The 22669-nt window shown below is 47.6% G+C and overlaps 1 protein-coding gene across 2 annotated transcripts in view; it reads right to left on the reverse strand.

Moving 5' to 3' along the window:
- CREB3L2 (cAMP responsive element binding protein 3 like 2) overlaps positions 1–15516 on the reverse strand; it is an 85617-nt gene extending 70101 nt beyond the window's left edge. For both annotated transcript variants that reach the window (XM_055710832.1, XM_055710831.1), the window contains exon 1: positions 15200–15516. In XM_055710832.1, the coding sequence (XP_055566807.1) occupies positions 15200–15304 (105 nt within the window). In that variant the 5' untranslated portion in view covers positions 15305–15516. The remainder of the gene's footprint in view (positions 1–15199) is intronic.
- Between the last annotated feature and the right edge of the window lie 7153 nt (positions 15517–22669).

Below are 22669 nucleotides of genomic sequence, written 5' to 3' on the forward strand. Positions count from 1 at the left end.
TAAAATCCTACCTACCAGGGTTAAGTCACACCTGTATCCTCGCACTCTAACTGTGGAATCCTACAAGGTTCCATGTATTTTTAAACGTTTGGTACCAGTATCCCCAGTGCATAGCTTTTCTTTCCTCCCCTTTACTCTTTCTTAATCAATTTAATGTTTTCAGACATTTCCTCATGATGTCATGATTCAACAAAAATCAGAGTCAACAAGCCAAACTTCTCCTCTGGGAACTTCCAGCCTATCTGGATTTCCAGTTATCCAGGTTTGTTGGTTCCAAGAAGTTTTGTAACCCGATTACTGACAACAGTTAATTTTCATACCAACACACAAAAAAAGTCCCCTTTCTACCCTTACACTTAACAACATTTTCTTTTCCCCTTGAACACTCAGCTGACATCACCAGCTCCTCTCTACCTCACACTGATTCTTTTTTACTCTTCTTTAAGCTGTAAGTATTACTTTGGCCAGAAAGTGAAAAGGTATTTTCAGAGGACATTAGCGGTTTAAAAAAGGAATAACATAATCATAGTTTAAAATTCATAATCCCCTTCACAATAATGATAATTTTATTCCAAACACAATGCTCTGAAGGGTTCTTGCTGCGAGTACAATGACATTCATTATCTCTGTGTTACAAGAACCACAGCTGAAACCAGTTTTCAGACTCTCTATTCTGGTACTGATACCGAAAATTGCATTATATACATCATAGGAAACTGAGAAAGAAGCCTAAATAATATTAATGTGAGCTTAACAAAGTGTTCTGATTATATCACTTCCACATCCTCTTCCAATCACCTGTCAAAGCAACACACATTTAATGTTTTTAATCTCTCCTCATAAACCAGCTACTTCAACCACTTACTTTTGCTGCTGTTCTTTGGTTTCTCCTAAATTAGCCTCTCTTTCAGATATCCAGGTATCAAGAACTCATTGCAAAGCCCACAGCTAAACTGTAGCATACTGACAGCTACACGTTCCAGGTTTCCATGTATCACCCCAAACTGCACTTTTCAACACCTTACACACCAGTTTAAGTGGCAGTAGCATATTTAGTTGGCCTTCCTCAGGCACAACCCTGGCTCCTTTGATACGCAGGCTTTACAGCTTTCTGCACTGCATTACTGCTTCCATTGCCTTTTCCCTTGGCCTTCAGCAATGCAAGTTTCTGCAGATTCTTGTCTGTATTTCCAACCTCCTTTTACACCTCAAATACCTGCAAATTTGAAACAAAATCAGACTCCAGAGGTTCCTTGCAGCTCCATCCCAAATACCGTATCATATAATGTCCCTCTTAAAACATCAAAGCCACATCTTAAAACCCTGTAGGTTTTTTTCAGCCCCAAAACTAATCCTGTCAGAAAGGTGTTTCAAACAAGGTACTGAGAAGAGGGCTGCTGTATGATTCTCTTCCAGACTTTTTCATCGAAGCTAAAAAAGATGTTCTGGACGTGAAATGCCTTAATTTAAATTTTTTAGAAAAGAAATCAAGACATTCACTGCACAGTGTTCAAGGTCAGTGCCACTTTTTGATTGGTTTTGATCTTGCATACGTGTTTGTAGTTAAGAAAAAACAGCAACATAAAGTCCATCTTTTCCCTGTGGTTTTGCAATGCATTTCTATCAACACAACAAACGAGCAACAGGGAAACATTCCCAAGTCTCAGGGCAGAATCCCTGCTGTTGTTCACCAGCGGAGAAAGATAATAGCCAATGGGAATTCAGCTGAAATTTTGCTCTGAATTAGTACAGCTGAATGAGAAGCCACAGGTCACCCTTGGCAAGTACAAAAGTAAGGCTTCTTTTTCCTCTTCTAGAGCTTCTTGTAAGCGACAGCATCCACCAAAAGCCATGAGGCGCAAACCAGCTGAATAAAACACAGAACTGCAGAAGCACCAAGGCATAAGAAAGAGACAAGTTCTGCATTCAGAAAGCTCACACCCCAAAACCAGCCAAAGCTCACTTCTGCCATGACTTTTTCTTTAGCGAGTCATGCCCCAGAGGTGCCTTCCAGCTGCCGGGGCATCCCACGGGCTGAGCTGCAGTGCAGCACCCTTGCACATGCGGAGCCCTCCGGCAGCTGCAACTTCTGCCCTGCCTGGCTCGCTGGAGACCTGCTGTCGTTGCTTTGATAACTGTGGGCAGGAGGCATCCCAAGGAGTCTCGACTTCAGCTCCTTCAGGGGTGCTGGGAGGGAAGGGGGCAGGCAGACATGCACGCATCAGTCTGGAGAGGCAAGGGAGGAAATGCTTTCCCACGAGAGGAAGGGCAGATGGCCCACAGCCAGCCAAAATGGTCATCCCTAAGGAGCCATCAGTCCCTGCAGCATTTCACCAGGGAGCGCAGGATGCATTAGGGTCTGTATGCCTGTATGCAGGCAGGGTCAGTTTGGTTTTGTTTTCTTCTTTTAAAAAAAAGAAAATAAAATCTATGCTTTATGCCTGATCTCTGAAAACAGTTAGCAGCCTGCCCCAAACACTACACTAGCCCCAGCCCTGAGTCATGGGCACAGCTGTGTGGGGTGGGGGCAGTGGAGAGGAGGGGAAGGGAGCTGCTGCACTGAGGAGCTTGAGCAAGACATACCATCAGTGCTGATGACTAGGCCAGTTACACCCGTGATGAGAAAGACAGATGTTTTGCAGAAATTCAGCCACTGCCTCATATTAGGAGGTTTGAAGGCTGAAAGTTTAGGCGTCATATTTTCCTCAGTCTTCATCCTTTGTGAGCTGGGACAGATCCAAGAAAGCCAGATATCTGGCTGCAAGAAATAACTACCGTCTTGCTCTTGGCTCCTCCTAAAGATCTCATCCTGTCCATAATATCACAAGCCTTCTACAAAGGCAACAGTCACATCACTGCTTTTACTGAAAGGAAAAGCTGGAGATGCAGATCAGCTCTTCACTGCTCCTGAGTTTTGGTTCTACAAATATTCACACAAATCTCTTCTGTGGGTACCAGAAGCTCCATAAATGAAAATACATGTTTTCAGATAACCCACACAAAATCCAACCATTGCAAGCAGATTACTGAAGCCGACAGAAGAACCTATAAGCCATTGGGAAAAACGCAGTCTTGGAATAAGCTTCTCATTGTGCACAAAATTTGCTTCAGGACTGCAGGGGTAAAGGAACAGAGACCTGCTTTGTATTCAGGGCTTCGGGTTTTGTTTTATTTGGGGTGGGGTTTTTTGTTGGCTGTTTTTTCAAGTTTTAGGTCTAAAAAACCTCCTCCAAGCTAGTCACACAAACTGCTACACAGGGTGGTCTCTCCACATACCTACAGTTTCAGGGTTAGCCACAAAAAGGAAATAACATAGATAGTAGGCAACCCTTATAGGCAGGAGGTTGCATCAAGACAAACACCCTTAAAACAAATAGTATAGGCTCTTACAAAGTCACATCATATGACAGAAGAGGAAGTAGGTAAGGTGCCCAGAATTTTATCAAGATAATCTTGAACAAAATTACAGGTGCATAAACAAACTACAAGTCTAACACACCACTCTGCACATCATGTGTGCTGCACAGAAGGAAAATGTATGCACAGAAACAAGCATTTGCTCAGGACAGCTGGAACTCAGTTCAGTTGTCCTTCTCCCCATTCAGTAAATCCAAACCAGAACTGCAAAAAATACCCACCAAAAGCACTACCTCTATGAAACTGTGGTCATCAGAAAAGTTTCCTAACAAAAGTCAGCAAAACCAAGCAGCCTCAATCATTCAGTAGTTTAACAGGGACATGAAAAACCTGGGGATCAGACTACTGCCTAGCAATGCTGTATCTAAACCTGAGCAAGGCAGTGCCTTGGGTCCAGGACTGTTATGGAAGGAACTGCAGCACAGCTCCAGCTAGAAGAGGGCTCAGGTGGTCTCCATCCCAGCCTACTGGCCAAGCAGGGTCAGCACTAAACTCAGACCAGGTTACTCAGGACTTTATCCAGTCAAGTCTTAAGATCTTTGAAGGAGATTGTGCAGTCCCTCCGGGCAGCCTGCTCCAGCGCCCAGCTACAGTGCCAACAACGAAGCAGCTCTTCCTCACCAGTGTGAATCTCTCCCACTTCAGCTGATGTCCGTTTTCTCTCATCCTCCTGTCATACAGTGCTGTAAAGAGCCTGCCTATTTTTTCCACTCTTTTCTGCAAGCCTTCACATCAGAACATCCAAACTTTGGAGAAGGAAGATTAAACAGGATACTGTACATCTCAGCAATTTAAAGATGTTTTCAAGCCACCACATGCTTAAAAGTATTTTGTCACAAACTTAAGACCCTGCTCACATCCAAAATCATGGCAGCATTCAACATCTTCAGTGCAGGGCAAGTAACCTTCCCCCTCTCTGTTGCGGATTAGCCCATCGCACACAAGGGAACCACACACCTTACCTCTGCAGACAATCTCAACCCCAGCAAGCACTGGGAGATACGTCCTCCAGGGTGTCACCAAACAGCCAGGGCTTGTCCCAGCAGAGCTGCAGGAGAGGAGTGAGCCCAGCATGTACAGCTCCAGGTGAGCCACTGCAGTGTATCAGCAATATAGCTCTTCACCCCTACACTACAGGGCAGAGCCTCCACCAACACCAACTCGCTTTCCTCCTGCACCTCTGCTCAGGACACATCAGGAAGGAGGCCTCAAGTTCCCTAAGGCACCTGCCCAAAGATCCCCGAGAGGTTATCAGTCATATGGGGCGAGAAACAGAGACCAGGCTGCTCTAACAGATTGTGTGAAAGGACAAAGCCAGCCCCAGCATGGCTGCAGGGGAATGTCTTTCCCTGACAGAGAAGGAAGAGATGAAGTGGGTGTCACATTTTTCCATTAGGGTTTTGCTTGTCACCACAGCAGAGCCAGATCACGTACAGAAGATTGAAAGCCAGTTAGCAGCAGATGGCAAAAAAAAAAAAGTGAGTAGTTTCCAAGGCACAGAGAGGTCACTGGCACTATTAAGCTACACATTTGGATAGATGGCAGCTATGGGAGCACCTCTAGTAATTCAGGTCTCTCCCAGTTAACCAGCCTTTCCTTTTTTTCCTCACATTGCCTTTTCTGATTCCCAACTCTCTCTCATGAGAGGGAGCACTCCTTACTTGATAGAGCATTTATATCTTTCCTGTATGCATTTAACACTGAGATATAACTCAGTTTGATAGCTCTCTCTTCTGCAGTTGCAAGCTATGTTTTACAGCTCACAAAGATAATGACAGTCCCTGCTATAAAGAGCTCAGCATCTCAGACTGGAGACAGCGGACATGATGCCCACCTCTGCTACACCTTATTAAACCTCACCACTTCTGACTTGTTGTCTTTACTGTCTATTACTTGCTTAAGTGAGGTGAAAGGGTAACATATTTGCCAGTAAAAACATGGCCCTAAGCCAAGTTTATTTTTCACACACTGTTTCTTTCACATTTATACAAGAAAAAAAAAATGTATCATCCAAGACAGCCTCCACTTGTCACCAACACTCAGCATCATGGAGGGGTGGCACTACCATCAACCAGTCCCAGCATCAGTGCTTCTTTGAGCCTCAGGTCTGTCCATTTCTCTTGCTATATACACATACTCTTCCCAAACAACCCTTTTTCCTATTCATCCCTGAACAACTGCCTCCCTCCAGGTAATCTCCTTTCTTTCCAGTGACATCCAAATAACAGTTCACTGGTATCAAATAAAACACACACATGCACACATCAGGATTACATCTAAGCACAACCCATAAAGTCACCCAGACTATTCCCACAGCACATTCCTTTAGGCCAAAATATTGTTCCGCCACCCCTTCCCCAGCCAAATATTCCTACCTGCCCTCTCACATCAGCATCTGGGCTGCTACATGGTAAGCTGCATCAGGAAACTGATACCCCCGAAAGCTAATTTCTTGCAAGAAAGTAATTTTAAAACTGGATGAGTTCCCAGGCAGCTGCCACAACAGCCTGTGGTTATGTCCAGGTGCAGAACTGCACTGTCAGGTCTTGTAACCCAGAAAAAGCACAGCCAAAGGGCATCCAAATAGTACCGATTTTTCATCTCCATGATTCAGAGAGAGATGAATGGGAAGCAACAGCAGAAATGAATGTGCCCTCCTTGAAAAAGCAGATGCAGAGCTCTACTGTAAAAGAGCCTCTTGGGGACCAATCCAGAAGCCAATCTCCCCTGGAAAAAGAAAGCTGCTCCAAGGAATCTGAGGAGTTAAAGGAAGAGCCTTGTAAGCTCAGGGTAGGCAACCAATACAGCCTGTGAAAAACGCCACCAAGCTAGGTTAGTCATCCTATCTGACCAGCTATCAGTAGTTACTCGAGTCTCACCCACAGAAAAATCCTTCTCCAAAAGGGAAAGAAGCAGCCCAAGACAGAGGGAACAAGTGATTGCTGTTTAAACCATGTATTACAAAGCAACAAGAAAACAGCTTTTGGGAATGCAGGGAGGAAGGAATACAGATATCACTAAGGACAGCAGGGCCTGGTATTTGGAAACAGCACAAAAGAGCAGCATCTATCTGCAAGTGCAGAACCAACAAGGTAACTTGCCCGGTCAGCGAGCTACTCTCAAAGGACCATCTCTTCACTTTCAAAGCAACAACCAAGTATCTCAGAGGTACTTCGGTAGCTGGGGCACCATGGCGACACAGACCACGCAGCTCTGGAGGGATGAGCAGCTAGCAAGACACAGCCCAAGCTAGGTGCCTCAGTCCCTACTCACAGTTCTGGGTAGATCTGCAGCCCTTGCATGAGCAGGGCCATGGGAGCCATGCTGCTGACAAGGTACCAGCTTACCAAGCAGACATCCCCCTGGTCCTGCCATAACAAAGATGAGCACAACCATGCTAGCACAGCTCTGAAAAAAAACCAACTGTTAAAGGGAAGCCTATAAGCCCCTCAAGCCCAGGGGCACCATCTTGTGCCATGACAGTACAGTCCTGCTGCACACAGTGGCACCTAAAGCACTGAAGCAATGTTATTCTGCAGTAGCTACTTCCCTGCCAGACAGCTCAGACACCAAGTGGCTTTGCCAGGTGGTGTTACAGGTGACAGCCACACAGCAAGAAACAGAGACAAGCAAAGAGGCAGTCAAAGCTGGTGGTACATTGGTCAAAGGCCTCTTTATTTTTGTATTTATTTTAATTTTGTCACAGCTGGCACAAAGATGATCTGATCTCACAGTGTACAAGAAAATGCATAAAGGCAGATTTGCATAGGAGAAGAAATCAAGTGAAAATCACAGAATGCTTGGGGTTACCAGGGATCTCTGGAGATCATCTGGTCCAAACCCCCTGCTAAAGCAGGCTCACCCACAGCAGGTTGCACAGTCACATCCAGGCAGGTTTTGAATGTCTCCAGAGAAGGAGACCCCACAGCCTCTCTGGGCAGCCTCTTCCAGTGCTCTGTCATCCCCAAAGTAAAGAAGCTTTTCCTCATATTCAGATGGAAATTCCTGTGTCACAATTTGTGCCTGTTGCCCCTTGCCCTGTCACTGGGCACCACTGAAAAGAGCCTGGCCCCATCCTCCTGGCACTCACCCTTAAGATATTAGTAGACACTGGTAGGATCTCCTCAGCCTTCTCCTCTCCAGGCTCCACAGGCCCAGCTCTCTCAGCCTTTCCCCACGAGGGAGATGCTCCAGTCCCCCAATTACCTTGGCAGCCCTCTGCTGGACCCTCCCCAGCAGTTCCCTGTCTCCCTTGAACTGGGGAGCCCAGCACTGGGCACGGCACTCCAGGTGCGGCCCCACCAGGGCAGAGCAGAGGGGCAGGATCACCTCCCTCACCTGCTGGCCACGCTCCTCCTGATGCACCCCAGGGTCCCACTGGCCACCTTGGCCACACGGGCACACGGCTGGCTCGTGGGCAACTTGCTGTCCACCAGGACTCCCAGGTCCTTCTCTGCAGAGCCACCTCCCAGCAGGTCAGCCCCAGCCTGTGCTGGTGCGTGGGGCTGTTCCTCCCTGGGGGCAGGACCCTGAACTTGCCTTTGGTGAACTCCATCAGGTTCCTCTCTGCCCAATGCTCCAGCCTGTCCAGGTCTCGCTGAATGGCAGCGCAGCCCCTGGTGTATCACCTGCTCCTCCCAGCTCTGTATCTTCAGCAAACTTGCTGAGGGCACCCTCTGACCCTGCATTCAGGTCACTGATGGTCAGTTGAGCAGGACCGGACCCAGTGCTGACCCCCAGGGAACACCACTGGCTACAGGCCCCCAGCTGGACTCCGTGCTGCTGGTCACAGCCCTCTGAGCTCTGCCATTCAGCCAGTTCTCAGCCCAGCTCGCTGCCCACTCATCCAACCCACACTGCCTGAGCTTACCTATGAGGATGCTATGGGAGACAGTGTCAAAGGCCTTGCTGAGGTCAAGGCAGACAGCGTTTACCACTCTTCCCTCACCTAGCCAGACATTCGCTCCATCACAGAAGTCTATCAGGTCGGTGAGGCATGATTTCCCCTTGGTGAATCCATGTTGCCTACCCAGATAACCCTCTTTTCCTCCACATTCCTCCACATGCTTAGACACGACCTCCAGGATGAGCTGTTCCATCACCTTTCTAGGGACAGAGGTGAGGCTGACTGGCCTGTAGTTTCCTGGGTGCACCTTCTTGCCTTTTTTGAAGGCTGGAGTGACACTGGCTTTCCTCCAGTCCTCAGGCACCTCTCCTCTACTCCATGAGCTTTCAAAGATGATGCTGAGTGGCTCAGCAATAACATCTGACACCTCCCTCAGCACTTGGGGGTGCATGCTATCAGGGCCCATGGATTTGTGGGTGTCAGGCTTCCCTAAATGATCTCTAATCCTATCTTTCACAACCAAGGGAAAGTTTTCCTTTCTCCAGACCTTCTCTCTTGTTCCCAGGGTCTGGGATTCCTGAGGGCTGACCTTAGCTGTAAAGACTGAAGCAAAGGTGCATTCATAAACTCCACCTTCTCTGTGTCCTTCAACACCAGGGCACCCACCTCATTCAGTAGCAGGCCCACATTTCCCCTAGTCATCCTTTTCCTACTGATGTACTTTGAAGCTCTTCTTGTTGTCTTCGACATACTTTGCCAGATTTAATTCTAAATGGACCTTAGCTGTCTTCATCTCATCCCTGCATGTTCTGACAACATTCCTACATTCCACCCAAGCAGCCTGAACTGCTGCAGCTGAAGTCAGTCCATCAGAGAGCAAGAGGGACACAGATCAAATCAAACTCCACACCCCCATCTGGGATCTGCAGCAAAGTCAGGTCAGCCTCCTTCACAGACAGATGATCCTAAAAAGTGAAACTGTTTTAATAAAAAACTGGTCACCCCCTTTCACCTCAGGAATAAAGGAAGCTTACTTAACCTCCAGCTATGAAAGACGCCAAAGGGAGTCTTCACAGAACAAAGACCTGCAAAGAGCACAAGTTCCCCCCATCCCTGTAGATAACTTCAGCAACTCCAGACACAGGAAAACCCTGTCTGGTAACACCATGAATGAAATTCTTTTACCACAATTATCACATATGACCTGCTCCACACTTAACTGGCTTTCCAAAGTAAGGAAACATTCACAGAGGATAGTGCAGATCAGCCCACATCCATCAGGAAAAAAAATACTGTTTTTGTACATTAAACACTGGCTCATTCTTATCTACCACACTTCAAAGAGAGTCCCAGGACAGGCTAACATTTTTTCCAGCTCCCATCGCCACTGCGGATCAAGTACTTCACTATACAGTTACAGCCCATCCAAATGAAACCAGCCAGCAGCTCAGTATCTTTATTTTTCTAATTTTAACTATCAGAAAACGGGAGGGTAAAGTTTCAAAGTATCCCACTTGTGTTCATCTCAGCTTTTAGAGGAACTGTAGATCATTTAGACCCGTTACCAGTACTTGACATGTCCCTTGGCAAAGGGGTGGTTTTCTTATTCAAATTTGGGAACACACCAGGTGGGGTGTGCCTTTCAGTACAATGCACTAAATACAACTAGTTCTGCTGTTCAGCAGTTGTGACCCTGACTTTTTCTTTAAATGGAAACCCGTTCTCAAAATTTAACACCACTGCTTTGTACAAAGTCTATATACAACTATTCAAAAATCTGATTTTCACATTTCCCCTTTTTACTGATGGATTTTGGCAAAATCCTTGGAAGTACTGGCTTTAAAAATATGTCACCTAGTTAGCTGTCTGGTCCTCCATATGCAGGTGTATCAAGAAGAAAAGAGATGTCAAGAGATTTCAGCTTCCTGGTCAGTGGGCAACAGGCCAAACTCCACTTTCAAATAAACAAAGCATCTCCTCCCCCCTTAAAAACTGATCAAACTCTACTGACAACAGATTTTAGACAGCTACATGCAGCCACCAGAAAACAAGACACAGTCAGCTCCACATCCATACATGCTGCAGCAACTGCAACTTCTAATTAAATACACAGATTGTAAAAATCAAGCATTGTCATCCATTTAAATTAATTATCACCACTGCTGTACGCCAAAAACTAGAAGCAATCCCTGACAGCTGAGACAGCATTTCTGCAGAAGTCATCAGAACACCAAGTAACAGAGCGACCATCATTTTTGTGGCAGAGGAAATTAGTCACAGCAAGCTTCCAGTGAGGTTCAGAAGCTTGTAATGGGCAATTTTTATCTGAGGAAAGAAGGCCAGCTCAAAGTTTCCCCAACTTGTCTGAGATAATGATCACAACCCTGAACTCCGACACCACTGAACACCAATCTTCAGGAGCTGATCACTTTGTTTTTGCTCTTGCAGGGAGATAGCAATTTGGTAGCCGAGGCCTGGGACACCTCCACCACTCATGCCAACCTACGCTGCACCCATATTCCAGGGCTGAGCTGCCCACAGCATCACCAGCAACACAGCAACAGGCTTGCTGAGCTCAAACACTGCTCAGACAATGGCATCAGCAATAGGTTATTTGAGGTGTTTCAATTTTTTTATATGAGCTTCAAGTTCAATAGTCGGGCTCTTTCAAAAATAAGCAGTTTAGACTACTTAATATTTGAAGTATCTTCTAGTTAACCACTCATCATCAGTACACTCAGGACATGACATCTGGGAATTTAGACCTAAATATTTAAGCCAGCCGCTGCCCTGACTTACCTGCAGAGCAGGTGCAGTTCTGTATCTGCCATGCCAAGACCCGAGTCATACTTATGTTGAGCTGCATTTTGCTACCATCCAGAAGCAGCAACCAGCTGCTAATGTGTTAAAATAACCATGAAAGTGGGATTAAAAAAAAAAAAAAAGAAAAAGACTGCCTTCTCACTATTAAATAAGGAGGTTTTACATGTCAAAGGCTCATAAGGACCAGCTGCTTTTCAGTTCCCATACATCAATGGGACAGGTAGGTGGCATTTCACAGTGTGTTTGTCAGACTTATCAATCTACATCACATCTCAGATTTGTCACTGAAGATGTCCCAGCTGGGCCACGTACAACTGCGGATCAACTCCAACCACAGCCGCAAGCAGAGCTCTCTCGCTCCTAGCCTGCCTGCATGCTACAGGAAGTTAACTGCAGCAGCAAGAAGGTGAAGTGTCTCCAACCTGGCCATGCTTCTGCTCCCTGTGGGTAGTGGCAGACTTTGTGCTTCCTTTCTGCTTGGCTGCCAGGAAAAAGCAAAAGCATATACTAATAATAATGCCTTGCATAATGCCAGCTTATAGTATGACCAACACACAATCATAACAAGCTACAGAGCACGTAAAGATTATATATGCAGACACATCACATATACCATGAACACACCTCTGGGAAACCTTTCAGCGTTTTCTTAGACAGGAAACTAAGGCACACTGGAAAAATAACCACTATAAAGCTATCTGGTATCCAGGTGATTACCGTAAACTATGAAGACTTTTAATGAGCCACCTCAAGGACTGCTGCCTGCCAACACCAGAGCTGAGCAGCTCGAGGTCCCACTTTCTGCCAGCGCAGCTGATGGTATCATAGACAGCACCAGCTGAGTGAGGGAACCGCTCCTCACATGGCTTCAGGTGCTGCTGAAATCATCAGCTGTTAAAGAGAAATGTAAATCCCCAGGAGACTGAATTTCAGCCCTGGTAATTAAGGCAGGTTGGAACAGTTTAAAATAGAGGTCAAGTTTTTAAGCGTATGCATACTTTCACACTTGCGTACTAGCTTCAAATCAACTAGACCCAGGAACAGCCTCTATGGTCATAAAAAGGTTAAAATTTAACTTAAAATACACAAAAGGCAGCTGGCATAGTATTCTCAACTTCGCCTTTCTGCAAACAAGGGTCTGACTGCCACAGGACAGTGATCCCTCTTCCTGCTTGTAAGTTCTCCCCTCCACCATCCTCATCTTCTCGCTCCTCCCTCTCACCAGTTCCGCTCACACTCCTAGGGCTGCATGACTATCCCAAGAAGTTTCCATGAATGGAGACTGGCACATCCAGCTATGGGACACCTTGGGACTGTGCAAAGACCAAGATGCCATGAGGCCATAAGGATGACAGCACAGGTGGTGGGCACTTGTGCAGGCAGGAGCATAGGAGAGTCTTCTCATCACCTCAGTCTTTTCAGAAACACCCTGCAGTAAGTTTACAGACACTGTAGAAACAGCTGGGTCAAACCAGTCCTCCCAGATGAAAAGCATAAGCCAGTAGAAGAACAGATGTTTCATCTAGAGGGTTTGGTTTTTTTATTTTTTAAACTGATTCTATGAAGTTTTGGCCAGAGGTAAATGAAGAACTTGTGTTTCATGATATCAAGTACAGTGTTTTCCTCCACATAGCAGGAGGCACTTTGCAAAATAAAAAAGTTCAACAGGCAGAAACATATGCTCTCCCCCATCCCCCCCCGCCCCCAAGAATGTTAATTTCAGAAAACTACTTTTTGCCTCTAAAGATCCTAATACCTCACTATACCTACTTTATCCACAGCATTTAGTAGCCTTTTTTTTTACTGATTGCTTCTTTCAAAAGAATTCCAAAAACAACGCAAAAAGATACATTGATTTCATACTTTTTATTTGACTTCTAGACAATCCCTGAAGAAGTCTTAAACTCCTAAAAACAACCAAAAAAGATCACACAAACAAATCAAGGTAGACTGTCACTCCCAAAAAAGGGGGTCATAGCCCAAGTTTTCGCAGACCCAGTTATGCGCTGCCTCTCACAACAAAGCCATCATCATAGCATTTGAAGTTTAAAATCCCCAATAACACTTGAGAAGAGCAGAGGGCAAAGCACCACATACCCTGGCTGTCTGGTGGATGGAAGTTTTGTTTCTCAAGCTACACTTAAAACCAAGTCCCAGGCTCCTTGAAACAGGGCACAAAACACACATATCTAAGTCACTGCAGCCACAAGTTCAAGCCTAAGCACAAGATATCCCTCAGGACACTAATTAAGAAAAAATAAGGGAACACTAAATAAGAAAACAAAAGTTAAAGAGAGTCAACTCCATTCTCATCACAAGGATCTAAACAAAGCAGGAAGAAGCATGCCAGCACAAACATAAAATTTGAGCAGGAACACTCTCCAAAGAGCCTCCCATTTCTTTCATAACATTCATCTCGTTAAATAATGTGTCTTGTTAAAGCAAAAACACATGAAAAAAACCTGTCTGAAAGAAGAGCTTTCCCTTGCTAAGTGCTCCTTCTAGCTCTTTAAAAAAAAACAACCCAGCATAACATATGATTGCTTTTCCCCAAAAGATACACATTGCGCAAGAAAGTCCAAGAATTTTTAAAGACAAAGAAGCCAAACAACATTCAAAGACAGTCACTCGTGCAGCAGACTCGCTTCCTGCTGAAACAAGGTTTGGAGCTTGTGATGGACGTGATCCCGGATCAGTAAGGCCACTGTGTACTGTACACAGCAAATAAGATTTTCCTTGTTTGCCTTTCAAGACTAACACCAAGATCTTTGCCAGTGCCTGCACACTGCCTCACCACACATCGTGCGGTGGGATCACCACTGCTCCCACAAGAAGAGGCCGGTCCCTCTCCGGGGCGTGACTGTAGTTGCACATCACTCACTCTTAGGTGCAAGAGCCCAAGGCTGAGCATGTGCCAGCACCTGCCAAGCACTTTTCCCCAGGTGCTCTGCTGCACACCGGCCACCACCACCATGTTATACCGGGTCTCCATCCCATCACGGGCTCAACGGCTGCACCAAGCCGTCCCGCCCCGTGCCTTGCACAGCGGGCCAGGAGTCCTGCACACGCCGTCCCCAAGCAGGCCGGCTCACTTGCACTTGGGATGTGCACCTAACACAGCTTTATAAAGCTGTATCTCAGTGCTTGCAAAAAGCTTCCAGGTTAACAGAGGAACAACCGAGCAGATGTAAGACACATTCCCTTGAGACAGCCCTAACTATGCATTCTGCACAACAAAAAAATCTGGGGACTCCAGCTAAAAAAAATCGTAAACAATCAGCAAAACTTGATGCTCTAACCCTTCAGCCACTGAAGCAAGGACTTCACGGACGTCTTTAAGAGACCCGCCATAGCACGTCTTACGGGACAGCAAACTTTTCCGACACCGGCACGAAGGCTAAAGACCACCCCTGAGCGCCGGGGTGAAGCGAGCCCCTCGGCTCCCGCCGCCGCCCCGGCCGCAGCCGGCCCCTCCGCCGCTTCCTTCCTGCGCGGGGGGAGGCCAGGACGGTGCCGAGGGAGCTCCGCTTTGGAGCGGCGGACACGGCCGGCGACTCTGGGAGGCGGCGCCGGGAGAAGCGGGCAGCGCCGAGGGGGAAGCGGGGCCCCGGCGGGGAGGAGCGGGGCCCGCACCGGGGAAGCGGCGAGGCCCGGGCTGGGCTCCGGCCCGCGGAGGGGGACCGGGACGGCGGGCGGGCCGCGGGACCCCGGAGCTGCCAGCACCGCGCCCGGCAGGAAGCTGCGGCACCCGGGACGGACGAGGCGAGCCGCGGCCCCGACGCCCGCCCGGGGGCCCCTCGCTGCCACGGGACCCGGGCCCGCGGGTGGGGGAGGGCCGCGGAGAGGCGGCGGGCCGGCACCTGCCAGCCGAAGACCTACGGCCCCGGCGCCCCTGGCCGCCTGGCACCGGCCTCCGCGCCCGCTGGGACCCCCAGCCCCAGGGGGAGGCCCGGGCCGCCCGACACGACGACTCTCGGCACGGCCCCCCAAACGCGGCCGCCCGCGGGGTCCGCCGCAGCCGCCCCACCCCCGCCCGCCCGGCGGCTCCCGCCGGGCAGCGGCCCCGGCAGCCGCCCCACGGTCGCGGCCCCGCCGCCTGCCCGCCGCTCTCACCGTGTGGCACAGCAGGGTGTCGGGGTCGGCGGGCTCGCACAGCTCGCTCAGCTTGCGGTCCCAGTGCAGCAGCGGCTGCTCCCCGCCGTTCTCGCACACCTCCATGGCGGCCGCGAGCAACGGGGCACCCTCGCCGGTAGATCCGCCGCCCTCTCGCCTGCCCCCTGCCCACCCGCGGCGCCCAGCTCACGCCGCGCCGCCCGCTCCCATAGGCCGCGGAGCCGCTCGCTCGTCCTCCGCTCTCCGCCCCGCTGGTGGGCCCAACGCCGCGCTGAGGCCGCGTCCCCGCCGCTACCAGGAGTGTGCGGGCACCGGGGCGGGCGGGTCACCCCGCCAGCTGCGCGCCGCGCCCCCGCCCCGCCCCGCGGCCGCAGCCCGCCCCCGCAACCGAAGCCGCCAATCCGAAGCGCGGAGCGCGGCAGGCCGGCGGGCCCCGGCCCAATCGGCGCTCGGCGCTCGGCGCCCGCGTGGCTCCAGCTGTGGAATGTGGGCGGGGTCTCCCTGGTACGTCGAGGCGAGGGGGGAAGATCCCCGTGCCCCGCGCGGCCAATGGCGCGCCGGGGGCACTGGGAGCGACGGGCGCGGCAGCCAACGCGACAGCGACAAGACTGCAGCGCCGCGCGTCGCCCCGCCCCCGCCGCGGCGGCCGTCTGAGGGCGGCGGGCCGGGGCGGGCGGCCGGAGCTCAGCCCGGCGAGCAGCGGCGCCTACCGGCCCGGGCAGCTGCCCGCCGCCAAGCCGCCTGCAGGAGGGCACGGCGGGGCCTCCCGGGGGCGGTGCGATCCCCGCCGGACCCTCCCCAGATGCCCGCGGCCTCTGCTCCAGCCGTTCGGCCGGGTCTGCCAGCGGCCTCCCACCAGGGCCACGGCAGCGGGCTGAGACAGTTCCGCCCCGGCGGAAGGGGGACGAGGCCGGTCATGCTTCGGTACCGAGGGGAGCGTTGAGGGGAACGGGCCGGGGCGGCCACGAGCCACGAGCCCCCAGCCCCCCTCGCCCTTCAAGGAGTTCAAGCAGCCTTCAAGGAGTTCACGGTTTGAAGTTACCGGGCACAGGGTGTTCTGGTTTAGTTAAAAAGGAGGCGTGAAAATCAGGAGCCACTCATGATTTGGTCTGACTGAGCACAGTTTACCTGTTTGTAAAAGACATGCCAGAATGGACCTTGTAAAAAACAGGAGGAGTTTTACAATGAACTCCCCTTAAACATCCGCAGCACTGAGCACGCTGCGGACTGACCAGTACCATTCCAGAGCGCTGATCAGCCAGCAGTAAAAATAATCCCCATCGATGTGAAATTCTGGTATTTTAAGGCTCTGTTTCATGCCAAGCCAGGACTACGCTGACATTTCATCGCTCATTAAAAATGAAATATGCCAAATCTTTATGATTCCAGAAACTGGGCATTCTTCAGTGCTTTATTTCAGCTCTTGGAACTCAGTAAAGGTGTTTCTCTGGGGGTCAGTCCACTTGCCACTTCCGTGCTGTGACGTGCATGAATCGTAACTGGATTTCCTGATACAGTCTCTCATTTCTGGATGTCCCATTTAGACTTCATCTCTTGCAGAATGCCACTCCCATTTACCCACAGAGCAAAGACTGGTGCAGCCTCAGTGATACAGCCCTTGCTAAGGAGAGCCTAGACTAGCCCCCTGAGGAAAACAAAGCCCCAAGGACTCCCCAGCACCCATCAGGCACAACAGCAACAAAAAGAGGAAAAATAACAGTGACTTTGTTGGGGTCGTCCCTTTAAAATGTAATAATCTTTTTTGGTTTGATTTAAAAATAAATTATTTTTAAGAGTGTAACAAAAGCAACGTTGGTGAAGAATATGAAGGGAAAATCCCTAACTGCCCCAACCAAAGAGCTCTTGCAAAGACTTTTAAGTCTTTGTGAAACAAGTTAGTCCAGTATATGCCCTCAACAGCACAGAAAACATCTAAAGCCAAATTACTAGCGCCTGAATTGCTACCTACCACTGTGGCAAGCCTGACCTGAGGAGGTACTATGTCCCGGTACTGCCAGACACTGTTGTCAAAGCAATTACATTGTGCCAGTCCAGAGATGCACATTGTGAAACTTGTAAAGGTCAGTTCCTTATCTAGAAACCTCAGTGTTTTCATTGGATGTGTTTTTACTTTCAAAGCTTTTGCAGCCTTGTGATAATCCATTTAACAAAAGGTTTTCCATCACTCTGTTGGCTGACATTAGATCCTTCTAAAATTACTGCTGTGACTAGAGAATTTCTTCAGGCTAGGGCATTGAATTAATGATTTGCTGGTATGTGTCAGTCTCTTCTCCCAAGTAATGTGACAGGACAAGAGGAAATGGCCTCAAGTTGCACCAGGGGAGGCTTAGATTGGATATTAGGAAAACTTTCTTCACAGAAAGGGTTGTCAAGCACTGGAACAGGCTGCCCAGGGAGGTGGCTGAGTCACCATCCCTGGAGGTATTTAGTGTAGACATGGTGCTTAAGGATATAGTTAGTTTAGTGGTGGACTTGGCAGTGTTAGTTTTAACGGTTGGACTCAACAATCTTTAAGATCTTTTCCAACATAAACGATTATATGATTCTATATTTGCCTTGTAAGCCAACAAAATAAAAACCACCTTAAAAGAAGGTGCTGACTGGGTGACTGCAGCTTCATTTGCTGAACATGCTGAGGATGAGTGTCTCCTAAGGACTGGTATTTGACCAAGAGTACTGGGCTGAACTTTCTCATCCTAACACATTTCTCAGGAAGAAATACTTATTTAGGAAACAAGTTACACAGTGCTTACTTCTATCCTTCCCCCTTGGTTAAAGCGCTCAGGGGTAAATCAGGCACTTTGGGTAAACAGCGCGCTACTTCATCATGTAACCTTGTGTCCCTGTCTGCTCTGTGCTTCACCAGGGGCTTTCTTATAACAGTGGTACACAGTGCTGCTGAGTATTCACAAGCATCTTGGAAGATTTCTTAGACCACTGAAATATTTTAATACACAGAGACACATTTCTGGGGGCTATTCACCAATATAAAACTAGTTACCAATATTGGTAACTAGTGACTAGACACTGGTAACTGGTAATGAGTAACTGGCCAGTTCCTACCATATTGTTAAAATTAGTGTTCAAGGCTACATATTATTTTTGAGTTTCAACATTCCTAAAACAATTACCTGAGAGTTTATAAAGAAATAAGACCAATTTGCACTGTGTGGTACCAACTAACAGCATTTGCTGCAGCACCAGTTCTTGCTGGGCAATCTGCATTAGCAAGTTTCTGCTAAAAACGGGCAGAACCTACAGGGCACCAAGAAGGAAGAGATGAAAGTGGATTAAACTAATCCTTTCCAGAGAATATTAATTATTCAGTGTCCTGAATACAACATACAACACATGAGATAACTCACAAATGGACACTATATCAGAAATCAGGCACTGTGGAAAGGACCACAAAACCAGCAAGAACATTACACACATACAACTATACTTCTAACCTTTTCTATATTGCTTGGAGGATTTAAATTTGTAATTTCAACAGTTACTAGCATGCTGAAAATCGTCTTTTTTTCCATGTTTCATAACTTTCCTCTTAGAGCAGCTTTAGTAGTATTTTTAAATTCCAGCTCATCTAATTCTGAGAGCATTTTCTTTTCGCCTTTGTGTAAGACCATTTCCTCACCACAGACTGAACTGGGTTTGGCCTCACTCTCCAGAACCCAGGGACAGTGCAAAAATTGACCAACAATCTATAAGAAGATAAAAAGGTGGAAGTTTATTGTCTGCGGAGATAGGGCTGAGAAGAGAGGGGAACTCATCTTTCTTTTACTAAGCATTGTCACCTTTCTGCAAAGGAGTAGAAAGCCCACACAGAAAAAACATAGAAAACCCACACAGGAAACCAAACTAGCTAAGAAAGAGGAGGTTGTTAAGGCAGAGCTCCAAACAAACACCACTTACTTTAAATATCAAAGAAAAACACTAGCAATACTACAAGCCTAGTAAGTCACAGAGAGCCTAGCAAAGGAAAGGTGCTCACTTTTCCTTGCAAATCTTGGTTACAGAAGCTGCAACTCCTGTGTCTGCATCCTTACTCAGTTCTTGAATGGGTCAGTTGCACAAAGGCTCATTAAATATTTACAGATGACATTTTTTCTGACTTGTGACAACCAAGATCAAGATAACCATCCATTTCCTACAGCCATTCTGTTCAAATAAGTTTGAAAAGTCAACCAGCAAGAAAAGAACAAATAGCTACAAAGCCTACAGGATAACAATTGCTAGGTTTTCAACCAGCTACAAATTTAAAAATCCTACCACCTGAAAGCCAAAAACAATGGCCACAGTTAGAGAAGGTTTCTTCAACAAACTTAGCACCCCTTGAAGAGTACAGGGCACAAACTGCAGCACTAAGAACACAAAGAATGACCAAGCAATCAACTTCTAATCCCAGTAGTTGCTGGTGATTATTCTGAAATGGCAAATGAGCTGATTTTTTTTTTTTTTTTTATCTGGGACATAAAGCAACAAGCAGAAGAAAGAAATCTCACACATACTAACATACATTACCCACAAGAGGATGTCTCTGCAGAAGCCCTGCGAAAGCGTGTCATGTGCAAACACATTACTTGCACTACCCAGGACCTGGTAATGCACTAATAAAGCAAATTTCTTGCATTAATGAGAACTAAATCACACTATGGTGTGGAGGAGCTCACCATCACCAAGATAAAACAGCCACCAAGTCTTAGTTTGTATGTACAGACACGCTCAACTACTTGGCAAAAAGTCTTCCACCACAGAAATTTCAGAGTTAAAAATAGACCGCGTGCTTGAGCATAGTGATGTTTTCTTCCCACAGTCATGGCATTATATTCCTTTTCTAACATGAATACTCATGGAAGAAGTGGGATTGCTAGTACTGGAGACAGCCTACTACCAAAACCACATAATTGGTACTTTGACAGAAACACAAGTTCCCTTTACCAGAATATTGCTAGCTGTTGTACCCAGGGACTTCTCAAAGCAGTAATTCAGCTTTCTTGCCTTTGCAATTCATGGCCTCTCTGCATGGGCTCCTACCAGGCTTCCATAGGCACTGCTGGTCTTCACAGTGGAGCTGGGACGGGGTGCAAACACCTACCCACTTCATGCAGGGCACCGTGCAGTCACCAGGGTGCAAGTCTTTTGGTTAGATTAGAACCCAAACCAGCTACTTGCTGGTAAAATTCTCTAGTAATTCTGTACCAGTCCAAGCCCTCAGTCATTCTTATTTCATCGTGCTACTCCGTCTGCAGAAACTGAGTCATGAAACAGAAGCAAGAGGCTTCAGCCAAAGAAATCACGTTCCACTTCACTGCAACAGCCCTCCAGTCACACTTCACTTGAAGTTGAAAATGTTCTTTGCTGTGTGACACAGGCACAATGCCCATGGTGTCTTCATCAAACCTGCGCACTACAGCCACAGAAACAAGCACAGAAGAGCGTTTCCTACACCTTACACCAAACTGACAGAAATAACTGAGAGGCATTGAGCTGCATTGCAGACCAGAACATCTCTGTCTCAGGGCTGTCAAGAAATGCTCCAAATGCTTGGTTAAAATGCTCTGTCGTTTTAAAAAGAAATCATGTCAATTTTTTATCTCCTCCAACCTATCTCCATAAATACATAAAATAAATTCCTTGTTAAGGTCAAACACTTCTGAACGGTTGATGTAAGCAACCAGGCTTTGCCTAAGGCAGTTTACACAAGAGGTTAACACAGACAACCAAAAGCTGAATACCATTTACCAAGGGACAGCGTGGAAAAGTACTCTTTGCCTAGTTATAAACAAGGTATCACTGTGCTTAACTCAGTAGATACCACTTCCATTCTTCGACATTTCCTCACAGACCCAAGTACCCAGCCATAAAAAAACTCCAATCCACATCCTATAGGAATTCTGATTTCACACCTGGTTTTCTCATCACCAAAATTACTTCGTTACAGATTAACTTTACGCTATAGCAGCAAAGCAGACGTGAGGTGAACACACAATGTACCTTTGCCACTGGTTATATTTGCTGTAACTATGTCTATTGCTAATGCAGAATCATCTGTGAAAATCCACCCTAATGCAAAATTGGGATGAATATGCAAGATACTGCACCGCTCTTCAAACAATGTGTTCTCAAAGTAGGCATGTGTTGTCTGTGTAGCAGGTCAATCTTTAAAAAGTGTACTAGCAACTTTAAATAGAAGAACCAGAAAAGCAAGGCAAGTTGAAGCTCTTGAGCAAATATTCTTTGTTGGCACCTAATCCTGTGCGTAGTGCTAGCTCAGCTCTGTCCCCATCCTGAGCCAGGGGCAATGATTAGCATAAGCCATTCAGTGGTTGCTGAGAGGACTTCTATCAGTTCTGGCCACTCCTAGTGCAGCAGTGAAGGGGATCATCGCTGCCATTTCTACTCCGAGTTCAGAGTAGAAAGCCAGTTCCCAAGGTCCAAAGCAGGCACTGTCATAAGCTGAGTTGAGCTCCACCACCAGAGCAGAGTGCAAAAAGGGGGGTAACCGCTGAACGAACAGAGGCTTAGCACAGTCACTCAAGGCCTCCTAGATATGAAGAAAGCTTAAGACAAACCCCAGCTTTCAGCTAACAGGAGAAATTTGTGTGGACCAAACATAAACTGTATTTGGATCACTACTATAGAGGTGCACCATCACAGCTGCTCCCAGCGCTACAACAGGCTCAGACTGAACAAGCAGTAGTTAAGGGAGTTAAAGACAGAACTTCCTATTTAAAAAGATACCACAATCTCCTGTGGACAACAACCCATTTAAGTAACTAAGCATTGCCAGTACATCTAACACCGCAGTATGGCAGTGACAGGGGCTAGGATACTAGCTAAAGCATTAACTTCAACCACAAGTAAATACTGAACTAAAAGAACTGAAGCTTTTGGCAGCACTGACAATGCTCACAGAAAGAAGCACAGACAAGATCACCATTCTGTAGGGGAAAAAGCTGCAAAAAACTATAAAGAAGCATGCTCCACACTGGGCTCAGAGAGAGGAGATACAAAATCCCACCAGCTCTGAAGGCAGGAAATTGTTGCCTCTAACATTTTACTTTCCCTGTTCACATCACACTGTATTACAGTGGGAATCTCACCACTTTCCCAACACCCTTTAGTCGTGCTATTTTTTTACTAACAATACTAAAAATTCGCAATCTTTCTGACAATAAAAGTTAAAGCAGAATAAATGCCACTCCCACACTGCCTGAGAATCCTGGACCGGGAGTATTTTCCCCACCCTATCGCAGGGCTCTCAGAAGGAGCGGCCAAGGCAGTCATTCCTCCAGCCCCTCCTGATGGCAAACGACAGCACAGCACCTAACGAGGTACTGCCACGAGAATGCTGATGCCATCACAGTCGTCCCATGGGAAATGCCCTAATAATGAAGACCTAAGCACAAGATCAAAACAGGGTTTGGTGAAAGCCAACACCCAATT

Source organism: Falco cherrug, chromosome 5, assembly GCF_023634085.1.
Source record: "Falco cherrug isolate bFalChe1 chromosome 5, bFalChe1.pri, whole genome shotgun sequence".
NCBI classification, from domain to species: Eukaryota; Metazoa; Chordata; class Aves; order Falconiformes; family Falconidae; genus Falco; species Falco cherrug.